Source organism: Bombina bombina, chromosome 11 (genome assembly GCF_027579735.1).
Source record: "Bombina bombina isolate aBomBom1 chromosome 11, aBomBom1.pri, whole genome shotgun sequence".
NCBI lineage: Eukaryota > Metazoa > Chordata > Amphibia > Anura > Bombinatoridae > Bombina > Bombina bombina.
In genome coordinates this window covers 37,994,631-38,013,611 of record NC_069509.1, presented here as the reverse complement: position 1 = coordinate 38,013,611, position 18,981 = coordinate 37,994,631, and the positions used below count along the sequence as shown (strand labels likewise).

Here is an 18,981-nt window from a genome sequence, read left to right as displayed (position 1 = left end):
TGGGGAAATACTTTAAAGCGGTCGCAATATTTGAAGTTCCACTTCTTGCATGCGTTGGGTTTTCACTCCCGCAATAGCTTTTTACTTTCAATGTGTAATACAACACGCACCAAAAAGCCTCCGTCTAGTGAAGTTAACACGCAAGCGCTAAATAGTGATTTACACATAATCTAGCCCTATATTAGTTAGTTTAAATATTGAAGATATAAGTGTAAAGGTTTAGGGGTAGATTTACCAAGTAGTGGATGCTGCAATCTACCACCGAAGTTTCCAGCAACTTAAGTTAAGAAGCAGTGGTCATAAGACCTCTGCTCCTTAATGCATCTGCCTCCTCTGAGGTGGCGGACTGCAATCATCCAGATCCAATGGGATCGGGATGATTAACACCCCCTGCAGGAGGCAGCATTGCGTATCATGTCCACCAGGCATCGCTGAATGCCGACAGCATACGCTGTTGGCATTTAACATTGCACAAGCATTTCTGGTGAAATGCGTGTGCAACGCCGCCCCCTGCAGATTTGCGGCACATTGGCCGCTAGCTGGGGGTGTCAATCAACCCAATCGTACACGATCATGCGGATTAAAGACCGCAGCCTCAGAGGCGGCGGACGAGTTATGGAGTTAAGACTGCTGCTTCATAACTGCTGTTCCGGCGAGCCTGAAGGCAAACAGGGGCATCAGGGGCCAATCGGCCCCATAGTCTCTAAAAAATATTATAAAGCCAATATTTGAACTAGTTTTCTACCTATCTCTTTTTGTACAAACGAGGCTGTGTGGAAACCATTTTAGATAAACCTACTGTTTATTCCACACAGCCTCGTTTGGACAATCGCTGTAATCGTTTGTTTTATATCAGTCCCTAACAGCAGGAAAGGTGTAAAAGGGAAAACAAGTTAAAACATGGCAGCGCCCACTACTCTATAGACAGTGGAGTTAAATTACAGGGGGAAAAAATTACAAAATAAATAATGAAAGTATATTGCAATTTTTATTTTATTTTTAACTACACATTAGACATTAAACAGTTTATATTACATTCTCATACTGTTTAATATCTCTTTAAATAACAGGTAAAGGGCGGGGGTTTTTTTACTACAAATTTAATTCTTTTATGTTAAAATCTAAAAGTGTTTAATGTCTCTTTTAAATGTTTCACTGCGAGCCATACACTCCCAATACCCCTACGCTAAAAGTAACAGGGTATTAAAAAAACGTTATTGTTTATATGACAGAGCAGTAACTCAATTAAAAAATAATTAAATAAAAATAAATAAGTAAAAGGTGTTTACTAGCAGGAAATGTATGTAGAATTCTTAAAGGGACACAACACCCACATTTTTTCTTTCATGATTCAGATAGAGCAGAAATTTTAAGCAACTGTCTAATTTACTATTATACATTTTTATTTCTTCTCTTCTGTAGCCACCAATCAGCAAGCGCTACCGAGGTGCTCAACCAAAAAATGGGCCGGTTCCAATGCTTATATTCCTGCTTTTTCAAATAAAGATAGCAAGAGAACAAATAAAAATGTATTATAGCAGTAAATTAGAAAGTTGCTTAAAATTGCTGCTCTATCTAAACCATTAAAGAAATAATTTGGGTTTTGTGTCCCTTTAACCCTTTGAGTGCTAAGCACTTTCCCATCTGGGTGCTAAGATTTTTTAATTTTTTTTTAATTTTTTGAACAATTTTTCTTTTACTTTTTTTTTTTTCTTTTAAGACCCCCAATACTTCCACTGTTGGAAAGGTTATGCAATTACCTTTCCAATGGTGGGTCTTGGGGGTCTGTAGCTGCTTAGATGCCTGAGATACAGGCTTCTAAGCAGCATGCCCCCTGCTCCTTTACTTAACATTGTTAAGTATAAATAAAGTTGCGCGGTGACGTCACCACGTAAAACGTGAAGCCCCGGCGATGCCTGTCACTCTACAGGCACGATCGCCGGGGTAGGAGCGGTTGGGAGCCCCCAGATCTCCCTCAAGGTGGGAGAGTGCTAGTGACGGCTCTGAGCCGTCATTAGCACTCAAAGGGGGCACAGGGACATTAAACACCGCTGCAACTTAGGTCTCCATAATGCTGCAAAACCAGATTACTGCTTTTGCTTTGTTTTTGATTTCAACACAAAAGGAAGAGGTGAACAAAATACAACAACTTTTTGAAATGGTCTTTCTTAAATAAAAAAAAATAGTATAATGCCCCTTTAACACGTTGGTTCCCATAAAAGGTTGAGGTAGTCAAATAAAATAAATAAAAGGGACATGAAACCCAATTTTTTTTCTTTCACGATTCAGATAGAGCAGCCATTTTAAACACATTTATAATTTACTTCTATTACCACATTTTCTTTGTTCTCTTGGTATTTTTTGTTGAAAAGCAGGGGTGTAAGCTCAGGAGCGTGCACGTGTCTGGAGCACTACATGGCAGCAGTTTCACAACAGTGTTATCCATTTGCAAGAGCGCTAGATGACAGCACTATTTCCTGCAATGTGTTCCAGATACCTACCTAGGTGTCTCTTCAACAAAGAATACCATGGAATGAAAAAGGAAATGAGATAATAATATTGTATTAAACTGTATGCTCGTTCTGAGTCACAAAAGAAAGAATTGGGGTTCCATAGCCCTTTAACAAACTCAGATTTGTAGATTTTCTGATCATTAAGGGTCCATAAAGTGCTCTCATTTCCACCCTAGGTTTACCAGTGCTGTGGGGAACATTGCTGGGTATTGGGATATGCCATCTGGCAGGAGCAGTGATGGTTCTAGAGGGGAGCTGAGGTTCTATGCACCCCTTATTCATTACTGGGTACCCGAAACCAGCTGCCCTAAATTTACCAGCGAGTTTCTTATTTACAGAGCAAGAAGAGAGTAAAAGATAGAGAAGGTAATGTCACCTACATCCTTGATATTTAGATTTTACTGTGCACCTACATATTCTAAGCTGGAACCGTCCCTGGTTGGAAGCTAAGGTTGTGCTGGGGAGGGTTGGCACGTAATCACACTGCCTAGGGGTGTCTCACCTTTATTACACAGCTCACACACATGGTTGGGGCCTTGGTTGTGGACCTTCATGTGATCAGTGATGTATGCAGCACTAAGCAGCTTTCCACACACGTGACAAGGGACTTTCTCCTCGTGACGGACCATGTGGGCTCTCAGACGGTCCTTAGTAGCAAAGGCAGCTTCACAAGTCTGGAAGAATAAAACAGGGCAATAAGGTTAAATGTTTATAACCAAACTCACTGCCAACAAATGACTTGTAACAGCAGATTTTGACACAGTTGTCCAACCATTCTTATAGTTTAAACAGCACTCATTTGGCATCTATAGCACAGCATTATCATAGTTCTCTTAGCCCTCAAACTGCCTGTTTAGTGTAACCAACTCCAACACTTTTCATAACCACAAGGCTCTGTTCTAGGTCTCTTATCATTTAAAGAAACAAAACTGCACTAATAAAATGCTCTAAAATGCTAGCTTGTTCTTATTGCACTATATGTATATATTTAACCCCCACAAAGAGGTTGAACACAGAGTTAAAATCAGCTAGTGATTGGTGTTCCAAAGATGATCCACAGCTGTTGATTGGTGTCCCAAAGGTGAATAACAGACGGTGATCGGTGTCCAAAGGTGAACCACAGCTGTTGATTGGTGTTCCAAAGATGAACCACAGCCTCTGATTGGTTTTCCAAAGTGGAATCACAGCCTCTGATTTATGATTAGTGTTTCAAAGGTGAAGTACAGCCTGCGATTGGTGTTCCAAAGGTGAACCACAGCCGGTGATTGATGGCTATACACATATGGCCCCTGATTGGCTAAGCAGTCATGTTCAGCACAAAACTGGCAGCACAATGCTGCACTAGAGCTGCCTTTAAACCCGGAGCAATAAGAAAAACATAATTTTTGCTTACCTGATAAATTTCTTTCTTTCCGGATATGGCGAGTACACAGAATCATCAATTACTAGTGGGAATATCACTCCTGGCCAACAGGAGGAGACAAAGAGCACTACAGCAAAGCTGCTCTATATGTCACTTCCCTTACCCATAACCTCCAGTCATTCGGCCAAAGGAAAAATGGAAAAAGAAGATAACACAAAAGCGTAGAAATGCCTGAGGATTTAGAAAAAAATAACTGTCTTAAATAAAGGGTGGGCCGTGTACTCACCATATCCGGAAAGAAAGAAATTTATCAGGAAAGCATAAATTATGTTTTCTTTCCTAAGATATGGTGAGTCCACGGAATCATCAATTACTAGTGGGAATCAATACCCAAGCTAGAGGACACAGATGATAAGGGAGGGACAAGACAGGTAGACTTAAACAGAAGGCACCACCGCTTGAAGAACCTTTCTCTCAAAACAAGCCTCAGCTGAGGCAAAAGTATCAAATTTATAAAACTTTGAAAAAGAATGCAAAGAGGATCAAGTTGCAGCATTGAAATCTGTTCCACAGAAGCTTCATTTTTAAATGCCCAGGAAGAAGAAAAAGCCCTCATGGAATGAGCAGTGATTCTCTCAGGAGGTTGCTGTTCAGCAGTTTCATAGGCCAAACAAATAATACTCCTTAGCCAAAGAGAAAGAAAAGTAGTCATAGCTTTCTGACCCTTGCGCTTCCCAGAAAAACAAACAAACAAAGCAGAAGACTGACGAAAGTCCTTAGTTGCCTGAAGATGGAACTTCAATACACGCACAACATCTCGGTTGTGCAATAAACGATCCTTAGGAGAAGAACACAAAGAAGGAACCACTATCTCCTGATTAATATTCCTGTTTGAAACAACCTTAGGTAGAAAACCTAATTTAGAACGTAAAACCACCTTATCAGAATGAAAAATAAGAGAAGGAGAATCAAACTGCAGAGCCAAGAGTTCAGAAACTCTCTGAGCAGAAGAAAAAGCAACAAGAAACAAAACCTTCCAAGATAACATGTTGATATCTAAGGAATGCATAGGTTCAAACAGAGTCTGCTGAAAAACTCTAAGAACAAGGTTAAGACTCCAGGAAGGAGTAACAGGCTTAAACACAGGCCTAATTCTAACCAAAGCCTGACAAAAAGATTGCACGTCTGGTGCATCCGTCAAATGCTTATGCAGCAAAAAAGACAACACAGCAATCTGACCTTTCAGAGTACTAGCTGACAAACCCTTCTCCAGACCCTCCTGGAGAAAAGACAAAATCCTAGGAATCCTGACTATACTCCAAGAGTAGCCTCTGGATTCACACCAATACAGATATTTACGCCATATCTTATAGTAAATCTTTCTTGTCACATGCTTACAAGCCTGAATCGTGATCTCAATGACCGACTCTGAAAACCCACGCTTAGATAAAATCAAGCGTTCAATCTCCAAGCAGTCAGCTTCAGAGAAACGAGATTTGGATGAAGAAAAGAACCCTGAAGTAGAAGGTCCTTCATCAGAGGGAGTCTCCACGGAGGTAGAGACGACATTTCCACTAGAACGGCATACCAGATCCTGCGAGGCCACGCTGGCGCTATGAGAATCACTGACACCCTCTCCTGCTTGATCCGAGCAATGACTCTTGGCAGGAGAGCGAATGGAGGAAATATGTATGCTAGAATGAAATTCCAAGGAACCGCCAGAGCATCCATCAAGAAAGCCTGTGGATCCCTTGACCTCGAGCCGTTCCTCAGAAGCTTGGCATTCTGCCGAGTAGCTATGAGATCTAGTTCTGGCTGCCCCCAATTGAGGATTAAACTGGAAAATACTTCCGGATGGAGTTCCCACTCCCCCGGATGAAAGGTCTGTTGGCTCAGAAAATCCGCCTCCCAATTGTCCACTCCTGGGATATGGATCGCAGAAAGACAACAGTTGTGAGACTCTGCCCACTGGATTATCCGGGCCACCTCTGACATGGCCAAGGAACTCTGAGTTCCCCCCTGGTGGTTGATGTATGCCACCAAAGTTAAGTTGTCCGACTGGAACCTGATAAACCGGGCTAAGGCTAACTGAGGCCAGGCCAGGCGAGCATTGAAAATCGCTCTCTCAGTTCTAGAATGTTTGAAGGGAGAACTAACTCCTCCCGAGTTCATAGATCCTGAGTCTTCAATGACCCCCAAATTGCTCCCCAAACTAGAAGGCTGGCATCCGTGGTCACTATCAGCCAGGAAGGTCTGCAAAAGCAAGTTCTCTGGGAGAGGTGTTCTTGAGACAACCACCACAGAAGAGAGTCCCTTGTCGCCTGATCCAGAACTATTTGCGGAGACAGATCCGCATAGTCCCCGTTACATTGCCTTAACATGCATAACTGCAGAGGTCTGAGATGGAACCGAGCAAACAAAATGATGTTCATGGAAGCTACCATCAGACCAATAACCTCCATACATAGAGCCACTGACGGTCGAGGAGAGGACTGAAGGACAAGACAAGAGTCGAAGATCCTTGTTTTTCTGACCTCTGTCAGAAATATCTACATTAGTAGGGAGTCTATTATGGTCCCTAAAAACACTACTCTTGTGGCTGGAATCAGAGAACTCTTTCCCAGATTTCCCTTCCAAACGTGGAAGTGAAGAAAAGACAACAAGATCTCCGTATGAGAGTTTGCTTGTTGAAAAGACGGTGCCTGAACCAGATTGTCGTCCTGATAAGGCGCAACAGCAATTCCCTGAGACAGGATCACTGCCAAAAGAGCCCCCAGGACCTTTGAGAAAATTCTGAGAGCTGTGGCAAGGCCGAAAGGAAGAGCCACAAACTGAAAATATTGTCTAAGAAAGCAAACCATAGAAACTTGTGATTATCCTGGTGAATAGGAACATGAAGGTACGCATCCTTTAAGTCTATGGTTGTCATAAACTGACCCTCTTGAACCAAAGGAAAAATTGAACGTATAGTCTCCATCTTGAAGGACGGTATACTGAGGAACTTGTTTAAACACTTTAGGTCTAAAATAGGTCTGAAAGTCTTGGGAACCACAAACAGATTTGAATAAAATCCCAGACCTTGTTCCTGCGGAGGAACTGGAACTATAATTCCCAGGGCAAAAAGATCATTGATATAATTTAAGAACGCCTCTCTCTTTATCTGGTCTACAGATAATCTTGAGAGAAGAAATCTGCCTCTGGGAGGAAAAGTCTTGAATTCTATCTTGTACCCCATAGATACAATTTCCACAGCCCAAAGGTCTGGGACATCTCATATCCAAGCCTGAGCAAATTGAGAAAACCTGTCACCTACTAGATCCGTTCCTGGACCCTCATGCTGACTTGGAGTCAGCCGCAGGCTTCTTAGACTGTTTCCCCTTGTTCCAAGACTGACCAGACTTCCAGGAATACTTGGATATTTCCTGCTTTGAAGAGGAAGTAGAGGGTTTACCTCTAAAGTTACGAAAGGAATGAAAATTACTCTGACGTCCTTTCTGCTTATTCTTTCTATCTTGAGGAAGGAAAGATCCCTTTCCTCCTGTGATATCTGAAATAATTTCTGCCAAACCAGGCCCAAACAAGGTCTTAGCCTTGTACGGCAGTGTTTTTCAACCAGTGTGCGTGGCACACTAGTGTGCCGTGAGAGATCCTCAGGTGTGCCACGGCAGACTGACAACAGTGCGGGGGGTGTCAATATGTCATGTATAGTTTGTAGGAGGCATGGCATGACAGCACAGTACAGTGTGTATGTATGTATATATATATATATATATATATATATATATATATATATATATATATATATATACTGTATTGGGCTACAATGTGTGATTTTGTAAAATTTTGGGATGGTGGTGTGCCGCAGAATTTTTTAATGTAAAAAAGTGTGCCACGGCAAAAAAAATGTTGAAAATCCCTGTTGTAGGGAATAGCTAATAACTTAGACTTAGAAGAAACATCCACAGACCAGGATTTTAACCAAAGGGCTCTGCGAGGTAGAACCGCAAAACCAGACATTTTTGCTCCCAGATAAATGACTTGTAAGGAAGCATCCGTAATAAAGGAGTTGGCTAAATTAAGATCCTTAAAGTGAATGTAAATTTTGATGCTAAAGTGCCCGGTTTTTAAAAATTTGATTAAAAACAGGGGCACTTTAATTCATCAAAATTTACATTTCACTCCTGTTGTGAAAAAAAACAACTTACCTTTTAATCTTCACATCAGCTCCAGCTTCCTCCACCCGTTACAAAGCCTCTTCCTGGGTCTAAAATGAGGAATCCGGCTTCCTCCAATCACGGCGTTGAATCAGACACTGATTCCCTGGGGGGGAAGCTGTGATTGGAGGATGACCTATCCATCATTTCTGACATCAGAAATGGCTTGCGACGACCGGCAGAAGCTGGAACTGCTGTGAAGATTTAAAGGTAAGTTTTTTTTCACAACAGGAGTGAAATGTAAATTTTGATGAATCAAAGTGCCCATGTTTTTAATTGAATTTTTAAAAACCGGGCACTTTAGCATCAAAATGTACATTCACTTTAATCCTGTCCTGGATCTCCTCAAGAGGAGCATCTGTCTAAATAGAATCCGACAAAGCATCAAACCAGTAAGCTGCAGCGCTGTTAACAGTAGCAATACACACCGCAGGCTGCCATTGAAGACCTTGGTGAACATACATTTTCTTTAATAATGCCTCCAATTTCTAATCCATTGAATCCTTAAAAAAAAAAAAAAAAACTATCCTCTATGGGAATAGTGGTCCTTTTAGCCAAAGTGGAAATAGCTCCTTCCACATTAGGAACCGTTTGCCACGACTCCTTAATAGAGTCAGCTATAGGAAACATTTTCTTAAAAATAGGGGATGGAGAAAAAGGAAATACCTCCACCGTAGAGGGAACATCAAAATACTTGTTCAGCTTACTAGACTTCTTAGAGTTAACAACGATAGAAGTATCTGAGTCATCCAAGGTAGCCAAAACCTCCTTAAGTAACAAGCGGAGGTGTTCCAGCTTAAATCTGAAGGACACAACTTCAGCATCAGTAGAAGGAATTATACTGCCTGAAACCGAAATTTCACCCTCAGATGCAGTTGAAGAATCTTTATCCTCAGACTTCTGAGAGGAAATACTTTGATTAGCCACCTCAGGATCAGAAACCTTATTTACTGGTTTCTTTAAAATTCCTTTTGCGTTTTCCCTGCAGCATGGGAAAAGCAGACAGCGCCTCAGATACCTCAGAAGATACCTGGGCAGCAATATCTTCCAAAGTAACTCCAGGTGGAGCATGAGAGGAAACGAAGGGCACTGCATGTGCAGATGAATAGGATTGGGACGCTTGAAAAGAAAGCTGCGGCACATCCGAAACAGAAGGCTCCTGAACAGCATCCGCCTTAGCTAATGATGGCTCAAAAAAACATAATTTATGCTTACCTGATAAATTTATTTCTCTTGTAGTGTATCCAGTCCACGGATCATCCATTACTTATGGGATATTAACTCCTCCCCAACAGGAAGTGCAAGAGGATTCACCCAGCAGAGCTGCTATATAGCTCCTCCCCTAACTGCCATTACCAGTCATTCGACCGAAAACATGCAGAGAAAGGAAAACCATAGGGTACAGTGGTGACTGTAGTTTAATGGAAAAATTACCTGCCTTAAAGTGACAGGGCGGGCCGTGGACTGGATACACTACAAGAGAAATAAATTTATCAGGTAAGCATAAATTATGTTTTCTCTTGTTAAGTGTATCCAGTCCACGGATCATCCATTACTTATGGGATACCAATACCAAAGCTAAAGTACACGGATGACGGGAGGGACAGGCAGGCTCTTTATACGGAAGGAACCACTGCCTGAAGAACCTTTCTCCCAAAAACAGGCTCCGAAGAAGCAAAAGTGTCAAATTTGTAAAATTTGGAAAAAGTATGAAGAGAAGACCAAGTTGCAGCCTTGCAAATCTGTTCAACAGAAGCCTCATTCTTAAAGGCCCAAGTGGAAGCCACAGCTCTAGTAGAATGTGCTGTAATTCTTTCAGGAGGCTGCTGTCCAGCAGTCTCATAGGCTAACCGTATTATGCTACGAAGCCAAAAGGAGAGAGAGGTAGCCGAAGCTTTTTGACCTCTCCTCTGACCAGAATAAACGACAAACAGGGAAGACGTTTGTCGAAAATCCTTAGTTGCCTGTAGATAAAATTTCAGGGCACGGACTACATCTAGATTGTGTAGCAGACATTCCTTTTTCGAAGAAGGATTAGGACACAAAGATGTAACCACAATCTCTTGATTGATATTCCTGTTAGTGACCACCTTAGGTAAGAACCCAGGTTTAGTACGCAGAACTACCTTGTCTGAATGAAAAATCAGATAAGGAGAATCACAATGTAAGGCAGATAACTCAGAAACTCTTCGAGCCGAGGAAATCGCCATTAAAAACAGAACTTTCCAAGATAACAACTTGATATCAATGGAATGAAGGGGTTCAAACGGAACCCCCTGTAAAACATTAAGAACTAAGTTCAAACTCCATGGTGGAGCAACAGTTTTAAACACAGGCTTGATCCTAGCTAAAGCCTGACAAAAAGCTTGAACGTCCGGAACTTCTGACAGACGTTTGTGTAAAAGAATGGACAGAGCTGAAATCTGTCCCTTTAAGGAACTAGCGGATAAACCCTTTTCTAAACCTTCTTGTAGAAAAGACAATATCCTCGGAATCCTAACCTTACTCCATGAGTAACTCTTGGATTCGCACCAATATAAGTATTTGCGCCATATCTTATGGTAAATCTTTCTGGTAACAGGCTTCCTAGCCTGTATTAAGGTATCAATAACTGACTCAGAAAAACCACGTTTTGATAAAATCAAGCGTTCAATTTCCAAGCAGTCAGCTTCAGAGAAATTAGATTGATGTTTGAAGGGACCCTGGATCAGAAGGTCCTGTTTCAGAGGTAGCGACCAAGGTGGACAGGATGACATGTCCACTAGATCTGCATACCAAGTCCTGCGTGGCCATGCAGGCGTTATTAGAATCACTGATGCTCTCTCCTGTTTGATTCTGGCAATCAATCGAGGAAGCATCGGGAAGGGTGGAAACACATAAGCCATCCCGAAGGTCCAAGGTGCTGTCAAAGCATCTATCAGAACCGCTCCCGAATCCCTGGATCTGGACCCGTAACGAGGAAGCTTGGCGTTCTGTCGAGACGCCATGAGATCTATCTCTGGTTTGCCCAAACGTCGAAATATTTGGGCAAAGACCTCCGGATTAAGTTCCCACTCCCCCGGATGAAAAGTCTGACGACTTAAGAAATCCGCCTCCCAGTTCTCCACTCCCGGGATGTGGATTGCTGACAGGTGGCAAGAGTGAGACTCTGCCCAGCGAATTATCTTTGATACTTCCATCATTGCTAGGGAGCTTCTTGTCCCTCCCTGATGGTTGATGTAAGCTACAGTCGTGATGTTGTCCGACTGAAACCTGATGAACCCCCGAGTTGTTAACTGGGGCCAAGCCAGAAGGGCATTGAGAACTGCTCTCAATTCCAGAATGTTTATTGGTAGGAGACTCTCCTCCTGATTCCATTGTCCCTGAGCCTTCAGAGAATTCCAGACAGCGCCCCAACCTAGTAGGCTGGCGTCTGTTGTTACAATTGTCCAGTCCGGCCTGCTGAATGGCATCCCCCTGGACAGATGTGGCCGAGAAAGCCACCATAGAAGAGAATTTCTGGTCTCTTGATCCAGATTCAGAGTAGGGGACAAGTCTGAGTAATCCCCATTCCACTGACTTAGCATGCACAATTGCAGCGGTCTGAGATGTAGGCGTGCAAAGGGTACTATGTCCATTGCTGCTACCATTAAGCCGATCACCTCCATGCATTGAGCTACTGACGGGTGTTGAATGGAATGAAGGACACGGCATGCATTTTGAAGCTTTGTTAACCTGTCTTCTGTCAGGTAAATCTTCATTTCTACAGAATCTATAAGAGTCCCCAAGAAGGGAACTCTTGTGAGTGGAAAGAGAGAACTCTTCTTTTTGTTCACCTTCCATCCATGCGACCTTAGAAATGCCAGTACTAACTCTGTATGAGACTTGGCAGTTTGAAAGCTTGAACCTTGTATCAGAATGTCGTCTAGGTACGGAGCTACCGCAATTCCTCGCGGTCTTAGTACCGCCAGAAGAGCACCCAGAACCTTTGTGAAGATTCTCGGAGCCGTAGCCAATCCGAATGGAAGAGCTACAAACTGGTAATGCCTGTCTAGAAAGGCAAACCTTAGATACCGGTAATGATCTTTGTGAATCGGTATGTGAAGGTAAGCATCCTTTAAATCCACTGTGGTCATGTACTGACCCTTTTGGATCATGGGTAAAATTGTCCGAATAGTTTCCATTTTGAACGATGGAACTCTTAGGAATTTGTTTAGGATCTTTAAATCCAAGATTGGCCTGAAAGTTCCCTCTTTTTTGGGAACCACAAACAGATTTGAGTAAAACCCTTGTCCTTGTTCCGACCGCGGAACCGGATGGATCACTCCCATTAATAAAAGATCTTGTACGCAGCGTAGAAACGCCTCTTTCTTTATTTGGTTTGTTGACAACCTTGACAGATGAAATCTCCCTCTTGGGGGAGAGAATTTGAAGTCTAGAAGGTATCCCTGAGATATGATCTCTAACGCCCAGGGATCCTGGACATCTCTTGCCCAAGCCTGGGCGAAGAGAGAAAGTCTGCCCCCCACTAGATCCGTTCCCGGATCGGGGGCCCTCGATTCATGCTGTCTTAGGGGCAGCAGCAGGTTTCCTGGCCTGCTTGCCCTTGTTCCAGGACTGGTTAGGTCTCCAGCCTTGTCTGTAGCGAGCAACAGCTCCTTCCTGTTTTGGTGCAGAGGAAGTTGATGCTGCTCCTGCTTTGAAATTACGAAAGGAACGAAAATTAGACTGTCTAGCCTTAGGTTTGGCTCTGTCTTGAGGCAGGGCATGGCCTTTACCTCCTGTAATGTCAGCGATAATTTCTTTCAACCCGGGCCCGAATAAGGTCTGCCCTTTGAAAGGTATATTAAGCAATTTAGATTTAGAAGTAACGTCAGCTGACCAGGATTTTAGCCACAGTGCTCTGCGTGCCTGAATGGCGAATCCGGAATTCTTAGCCGTAAGTTTAGTTAAATGTACTACGGCATCTGAAATAAATGAGTTAGCTAACTTAAGGGCTTTAAGCTTGTGTGTAATCTCATCTAATGGAGCTGATTCAAGTGTCTCTTCCAGAGACTCAAACCAAAATGCTGCTGCAGCCGTGACAGGCGCAATGCATGCAAGAGGTTGCAATATAAAACCTTGTTGAACAAACATTTTCTTAAGGTAACCCTCTAACTTTTTATCCATTGGATCTGAAAAGGCACAGCTATCCTCCACCGGGATAGTGGTACGCTTAGCTAAAGTAGAAACTGCTCCCTCCACCTTAGGGACCGTTTGCCATAAGTCCCGTGTGGTGGCGTCTATTGGAAACATCTTTCTAAATATCGGAGGGGGTGAGAACGGCACACCGGGTCTATCCCACTCCTTAGGTATAGGAAAAACGTCAGTACTCGCCGGTACCGCAAAATATTTATCCAACCTACACATTTTCTCTGGTATTGCAACTGTGTTACAATCATTCAGAGCCGCTAACACCTCCCCTAGTAATACACAGAGGTTTTCCAGCTTAAATTTAAAATTTGAAATATCTGAATCCAGTTTGTTTGGATCAGAACCGTCACCCGCAGAATGAAGCTCTCCGTCCTCATGTTCTGCAAATTGTGACGCAGTGTCTGACATGGCCCTAATATTATCAGCGCACTCTGTTCTCACCCCAGAGTGATCACGCTTACCTCTTAGTTCTGGTAATTTAGCCAAAACTTCAGTCATAACAGTAGCCATATCCTGTAATGTGATTTGTAATGGCCGCCCAGATGTACTCAGCGCTACAATATCACGCACCTCCCGAGCGGGAGATGCAGGTACTGACACGTGAGGCGAGTTAGTCGGCATAACTCTCCCCTCGTTGTTTGGTGAAATATGTTCAATTTGTACAGATTGACTTTTATTTAAAGTAGCATCAATACAGTTAGTACATAAATTTCTATTGGGCTCCACTTTGGCTTTAGCACATATAGCACAGATATCTTCCTCTGAATCAGACATGTTTAACACACTAGCAAATAAACTAGCAACTTGGAAATACTTTTCAAGTAATTTACTATAATATGAAAACGTACTGTGCCTATAAGAAGCACAGAAAAAGTTATGACAGTTGAAAATTAATAAACTGAAAAGTTATAGCATCAAATCTTTGTAAAAAACACAATTTTAGCAAAGGATTGCTCCCATTAGCAAAGGATAACTAACCCTGATAGCAGAAAAAAAAAAAAAAAAAATAGTGCCCAAAACATTTTTTCACCCAGTACCTCAGAAAATTAAACGATTTTACATGCCAGCAAAAAACGTTTAACATTAATAAATTGAGTGTTATTAAAAAGCCTGTTGCTAGTCCCTGCAAATTAGGCTAAAGTTTTATGCATACAGTATAATTCCAGTGAAGTGCCATTCCCCAGAATACTGAAGTGTAAAATATACATACATGACAGCCTGATACCAGTTGCTGCTACTGCATTTAAGGCTGAGTTTACATTATATCGGTATGGCAGAATTTTCTCATCAATTCCATTGTCAGAAAATAATAAGCTGCTACATACCTCTTTGCAGATTAATCTGCCCGCTGTCCCCTGATCTGAAGTTTACCTCTCCTCAGATGGCCGAGAAACAGCAATATGATCTTAACTACTCCGGCTAAAATCATAGAAAAACTCAGGTAGATTCTTCTTCAAATTCTACCAGAGAAGGAATAACACACTCCGGTGCTATTATAAAATAACAAACTTTTGATTGAAGGTATGAAACTAAGTATAATCACCACAGTCCTCTCACACATCCTATCTATTCGTTGGGTGCAAGAGAATGACTGGTAATGGCAGTTAGGGGAGGAGCTATATAGCAGCTCTGCTGGGTGAATCCTCTTGCACTTCCTGTTGGGGAGGAGTTAATATCCCATAAGTAATGGATGATCCGTGGACTGGATACACTTAACAAGAGAAAAGTATATTTCTATAAGCTAAAGTTCTTTCAATACATAGAACAAAAAGGTACTAGGGGTTCCACCTGGGCATCAAAACATAAGCTACAGGTAACATCCTGCACAGTCTCCTGATCCATAATACAAAAAAGGAAGCAAATAAAAAAAAATTAACCTTTTTTTTTTTATTTTATCTTTTAACAAAGGATATAATACAGAACCAAAAAACGTTCTTAAATAAATGTTCCCTTAAAATTTACCAAATCAAGAAAAACAATCAGAATCAGAACCTCCCAAAAGGGGAGGTCCTACAGCTGACAAAAAAAAAACAACTTTCTTGAAAAACAGGCTTAAAAACAAACAATAAAACCCCCCAAAAAAGTACATTATCAGTCACTAAAAACGGATCCTCACTGAGCCATCAATAAAATAAATAACTCCTAACACTAACAGTGCCTGCAAAAACTGCCATAAAAACCTGCACCCTGACAAGAATAATAAAAAATGTCCCCCTGCAGCGTTTCAGCTAAATAAGTGCCAAAATTTTCCCTGCTACATAGAAAAATAAAACTGGCACTTACCTTAACATTTATCTGTCCGGCAGCAGGACAGCTCACCTGGTTTAAGAGGATGCCATCCCTCACATGGACCTGTGGAAATACAGAAAGACTGAGTAGACTGAGGATTGTACCCCACAAGTTCCCAATTGCTTAAAAACCACCACTGCCCTACTGAAGAGACTGACATGGGCTAAGGCTAGACCCTTTAGAAAGATCAGAGCAAACCTACTCTTCTTTAAAATAAAAAAAATCTTGATGGTAAATCAGACACCAAAACATCACCTCCACCTGCACCGCAGGCAAAGAGAATGACTGGAGGTTATGGGTAAGGGAAGTGACATATATAGCAGCTTTGCTGTAGTGTTCTTTGACTCCTCCTGCTGTCCAGGAGTGATAATCCCACTAGTAATTGATGATTCCGTGTACTCACCATATCTTAGGAAAGAAAATACTCTAATGCATAAAGCACCAGCCGTTCATCCTCTCCCAACATAAAGCACCAGCAGCTCATCCTCTCCCTACATAAAGCACCATATGCTCATCCTCTCCCTACATAAAGCACCAGCCGCTCATCCTCTCCCAACATAAAGCACCAGCCGCTCATCCTCTCCCAACATAAAGCACCAGCCGCTCATCCTCTGACTACATAAAGCACCAGCCGTTCATCCTCTCCCTACATAAAGCACCAGCCGTTCATCCTCTCCCTACATAAAGCACCAGCCGCTCATCCTCTGACTACATAAAGCAACAGCCGCTCATCCTCTCCCTACATAAAGCACCAGCTGCTCATCCTCTCCCTACATAAAGCACCAGCCGCTCAGCCTCTCCCTACATAAAGCACCAGCCGCTCATCTTCTCCCTACATAAAGCACCAGCTGCTCAGCCTCTCCCTACATAAAGCACCAGCCGCTCATCCTCTCCCTACATAAAGCACCAGCCGCTCATCCTCTCCCTACATAAAGCACCAGCCGCTCATCCTCTCCCTACATAAAGCACCAGCCGCTCATCCTCTCCCTACATAAAGCACCAGCCGCTCATCCTCTCCCTACATAAAGCACCAGCCGCTCATCCTCTCCCTACATAAAGCACCAGCCGCTCATCCTCTTCCTACATAAAGCACCAGCCGCTCATCCTCTCCCTACATAAAGCACCAGCCGCTCATCCTCTCCCTACATAAAGCACCAGCCGCTCATCCTCTCCCTACATAAAGCACCATATGCTCATCCTCTCCCTACATAAAGCACCATATGCTCATCTTCTCCCTACATAAAGCACCAGCCGATCATCCTCTCCTTACATAAAGCACCAGCCGCTCATCCTCTCCCTACATAAAGCACCAGCGGCTCATCCTCTCCTTACATAAAGCACCAGCCGCTCATCCTCTCCCTACATAAAGCACCAGCCGCTCATCCTCTCCCTACATAAAGCACCAGCCGCTCATCCTCTCCCAACATAAAGCACCAGCCGCTCATTCTCTCCCTACATAAAGCACCAGCTGCTCATCCTCTCCCTACATAAAGCACCAGCCGCTCATCCTCTCTCTACATAAAGCACCAGATGCTCATCCTCTCTCTACATAAAGCACCAGATGCTCATCCTCTCCATACATAAAGCACCAGCCACTCATCCTCTCCCTACATAAAGCACCAGCCGCTCATCCTCTCCATACATAAAGCACCAGCCACTCATCCTCTCCCTACATAAAGCACCAGCCGCTCATCCTCTCCCTACATAAAGCACCTCTAGAACTCACTTCCCACTTCCAACTATACTCAAACCTCACATATTATTTACTGATAAAACTGACATAATTTTATCCAGACCCGCCCCTAGGGGTCGTATGTGGCTCTGCACTGTTGTCTAACCCTCACCGTCAGTCCTTCTCCTATTGCCATTTTAACATCTCAAATATAATTTTCTCACATGTAACATGACTGAAGCTCTAATTGGCTCCCACATCATATCCCACCCTGACTACTTCAACTCCAACCTCTCTGGTATCAGGAAATATTGTGTCTCCCCTCTGCCAGACTAATATAGCGCACACCACTCCTTATTCGCGGCACCTCTCCGAATAACACACATACAGCCGTCTTTATAGATGCAGCCTTCTTACGCCAAGATTACAAGTGGTGCGCTAAATATTTTTTTCACTTGAAAGTTAAATGCTCTCAAAGTTAAAGGTAGTCTAATCCAGAATTGGAACACACGAACTAGCACTGTCTAGCTGGGAATAACTATAAAAATTCACTAAGATAAGAGACGGCCTTCAAGGGCTTAGAAATTAGAATATGAGCCTCAGCCTACCTAGGATTAGCTTTCAACAACAAATTAAGCAAATTTGATTATAAAAGTAAATTTGGAAAGATGTTTAAAATTGAATGCCGTATCTGAATCATGAAAATTTCATTTTGACTAGACTGTCCCTTTATGTTTTAACACGGCCGGGTTTGTGCACGTATTCAAAGTTTAAAGTAAAAACATAATTTATGTAAGAACTTACCTGATAAATTAATTTTTATATTGGCAAGAGCCCATGAGCTAGTGACGTATGGGATATACAATCCTACCAGGAGGGGCAAAGTTTCCCAAACCTCAAAATGCCTATAAATACACCCCCCACCACACCCACAATTCAGTTTAACGAATAGCCAAGGAGTGGGGTGATAAAGAAAGGAGTAAAAAGCATCAACAAAGGAATCTGGAAATAATTGTGCTTTATACAAAAAAATCATAACCACCATAAAAAGGGTGGGTCTCATGGACTCTTGCCAATATGAAAGAAATGAATTTATCAGGTAAGTTCTTACATAAATTATGTTTTCTTTTATGTAATTGGCAAGAGTCCATGAGCTAGTGACGTATGGGATAGAAATACCCAAGATGTGGAACTCAACACAAGAGTCACTAGAGAGGGAGGGATAAAATAATAACAGCCATTTTCCGCTGAAAAAATTAAATCCACAACCAAAAAAATAAGTTTATCTCATAAATAAAAGAAAAAAATGTAAAACATAAGCAGAGGAATCAAACTGAAACAGCTGCCTGAAGAACTTTTCTACCAAAAACTGCGTCCGAAGAAGCAAATACATCAAAATGGTAGAATATAGTAAATATATGCAAAGAAGACCAAGTTGCTGCTTTGCAAATCTGATCAACTGAAGCTTCATTCTTAAAAGCCCACGACGTGGAGACTGATCTAGTAGAATGAGCTACAAGTCTTTAGTAGCTTCAACATAATATTTCAAAGCTCTTACCACATCCAAAGAATGCAAGGATTTCTCCAACAAATTCTTAGGATTAGGACACAAGGAAGGGACAACAATTTCTCTATTAATGTTGTTAGAATTTACAACCTTAGGTAAGAATTTAAATGAAGTCCGCAAAACTGCCTTATCCTGATGGAAAACCAGAAAAGGAGATTCACAAGAAAGAGCAGATAATTCAGAAACTCTTC

General features: G+C 42.3%; 1 protein-coding gene across 2 annotated transcripts in view; it reads right to left on the bottom strand.

Moving 5' to 3' along the window:
* Positions 1-18,981, bottom strand: part of MAZ (MYC associated zinc finger protein) — a 46,075-nt gene that overhangs the window by 6,792 nt on the left and 20,302 nt on the right. For both annotated transcript variants that reach the window (XM_053695209.1, XM_053695208.1), the window contains exon 4: positions 3,016-3,187. In XM_053695209.1, the coding sequence (XP_053551184.1) occupies positions 3,016-3,187 (172 nt within the window). The remainder of the gene's footprint in view (positions 1-3,015; positions 3,188-18,981) is intronic.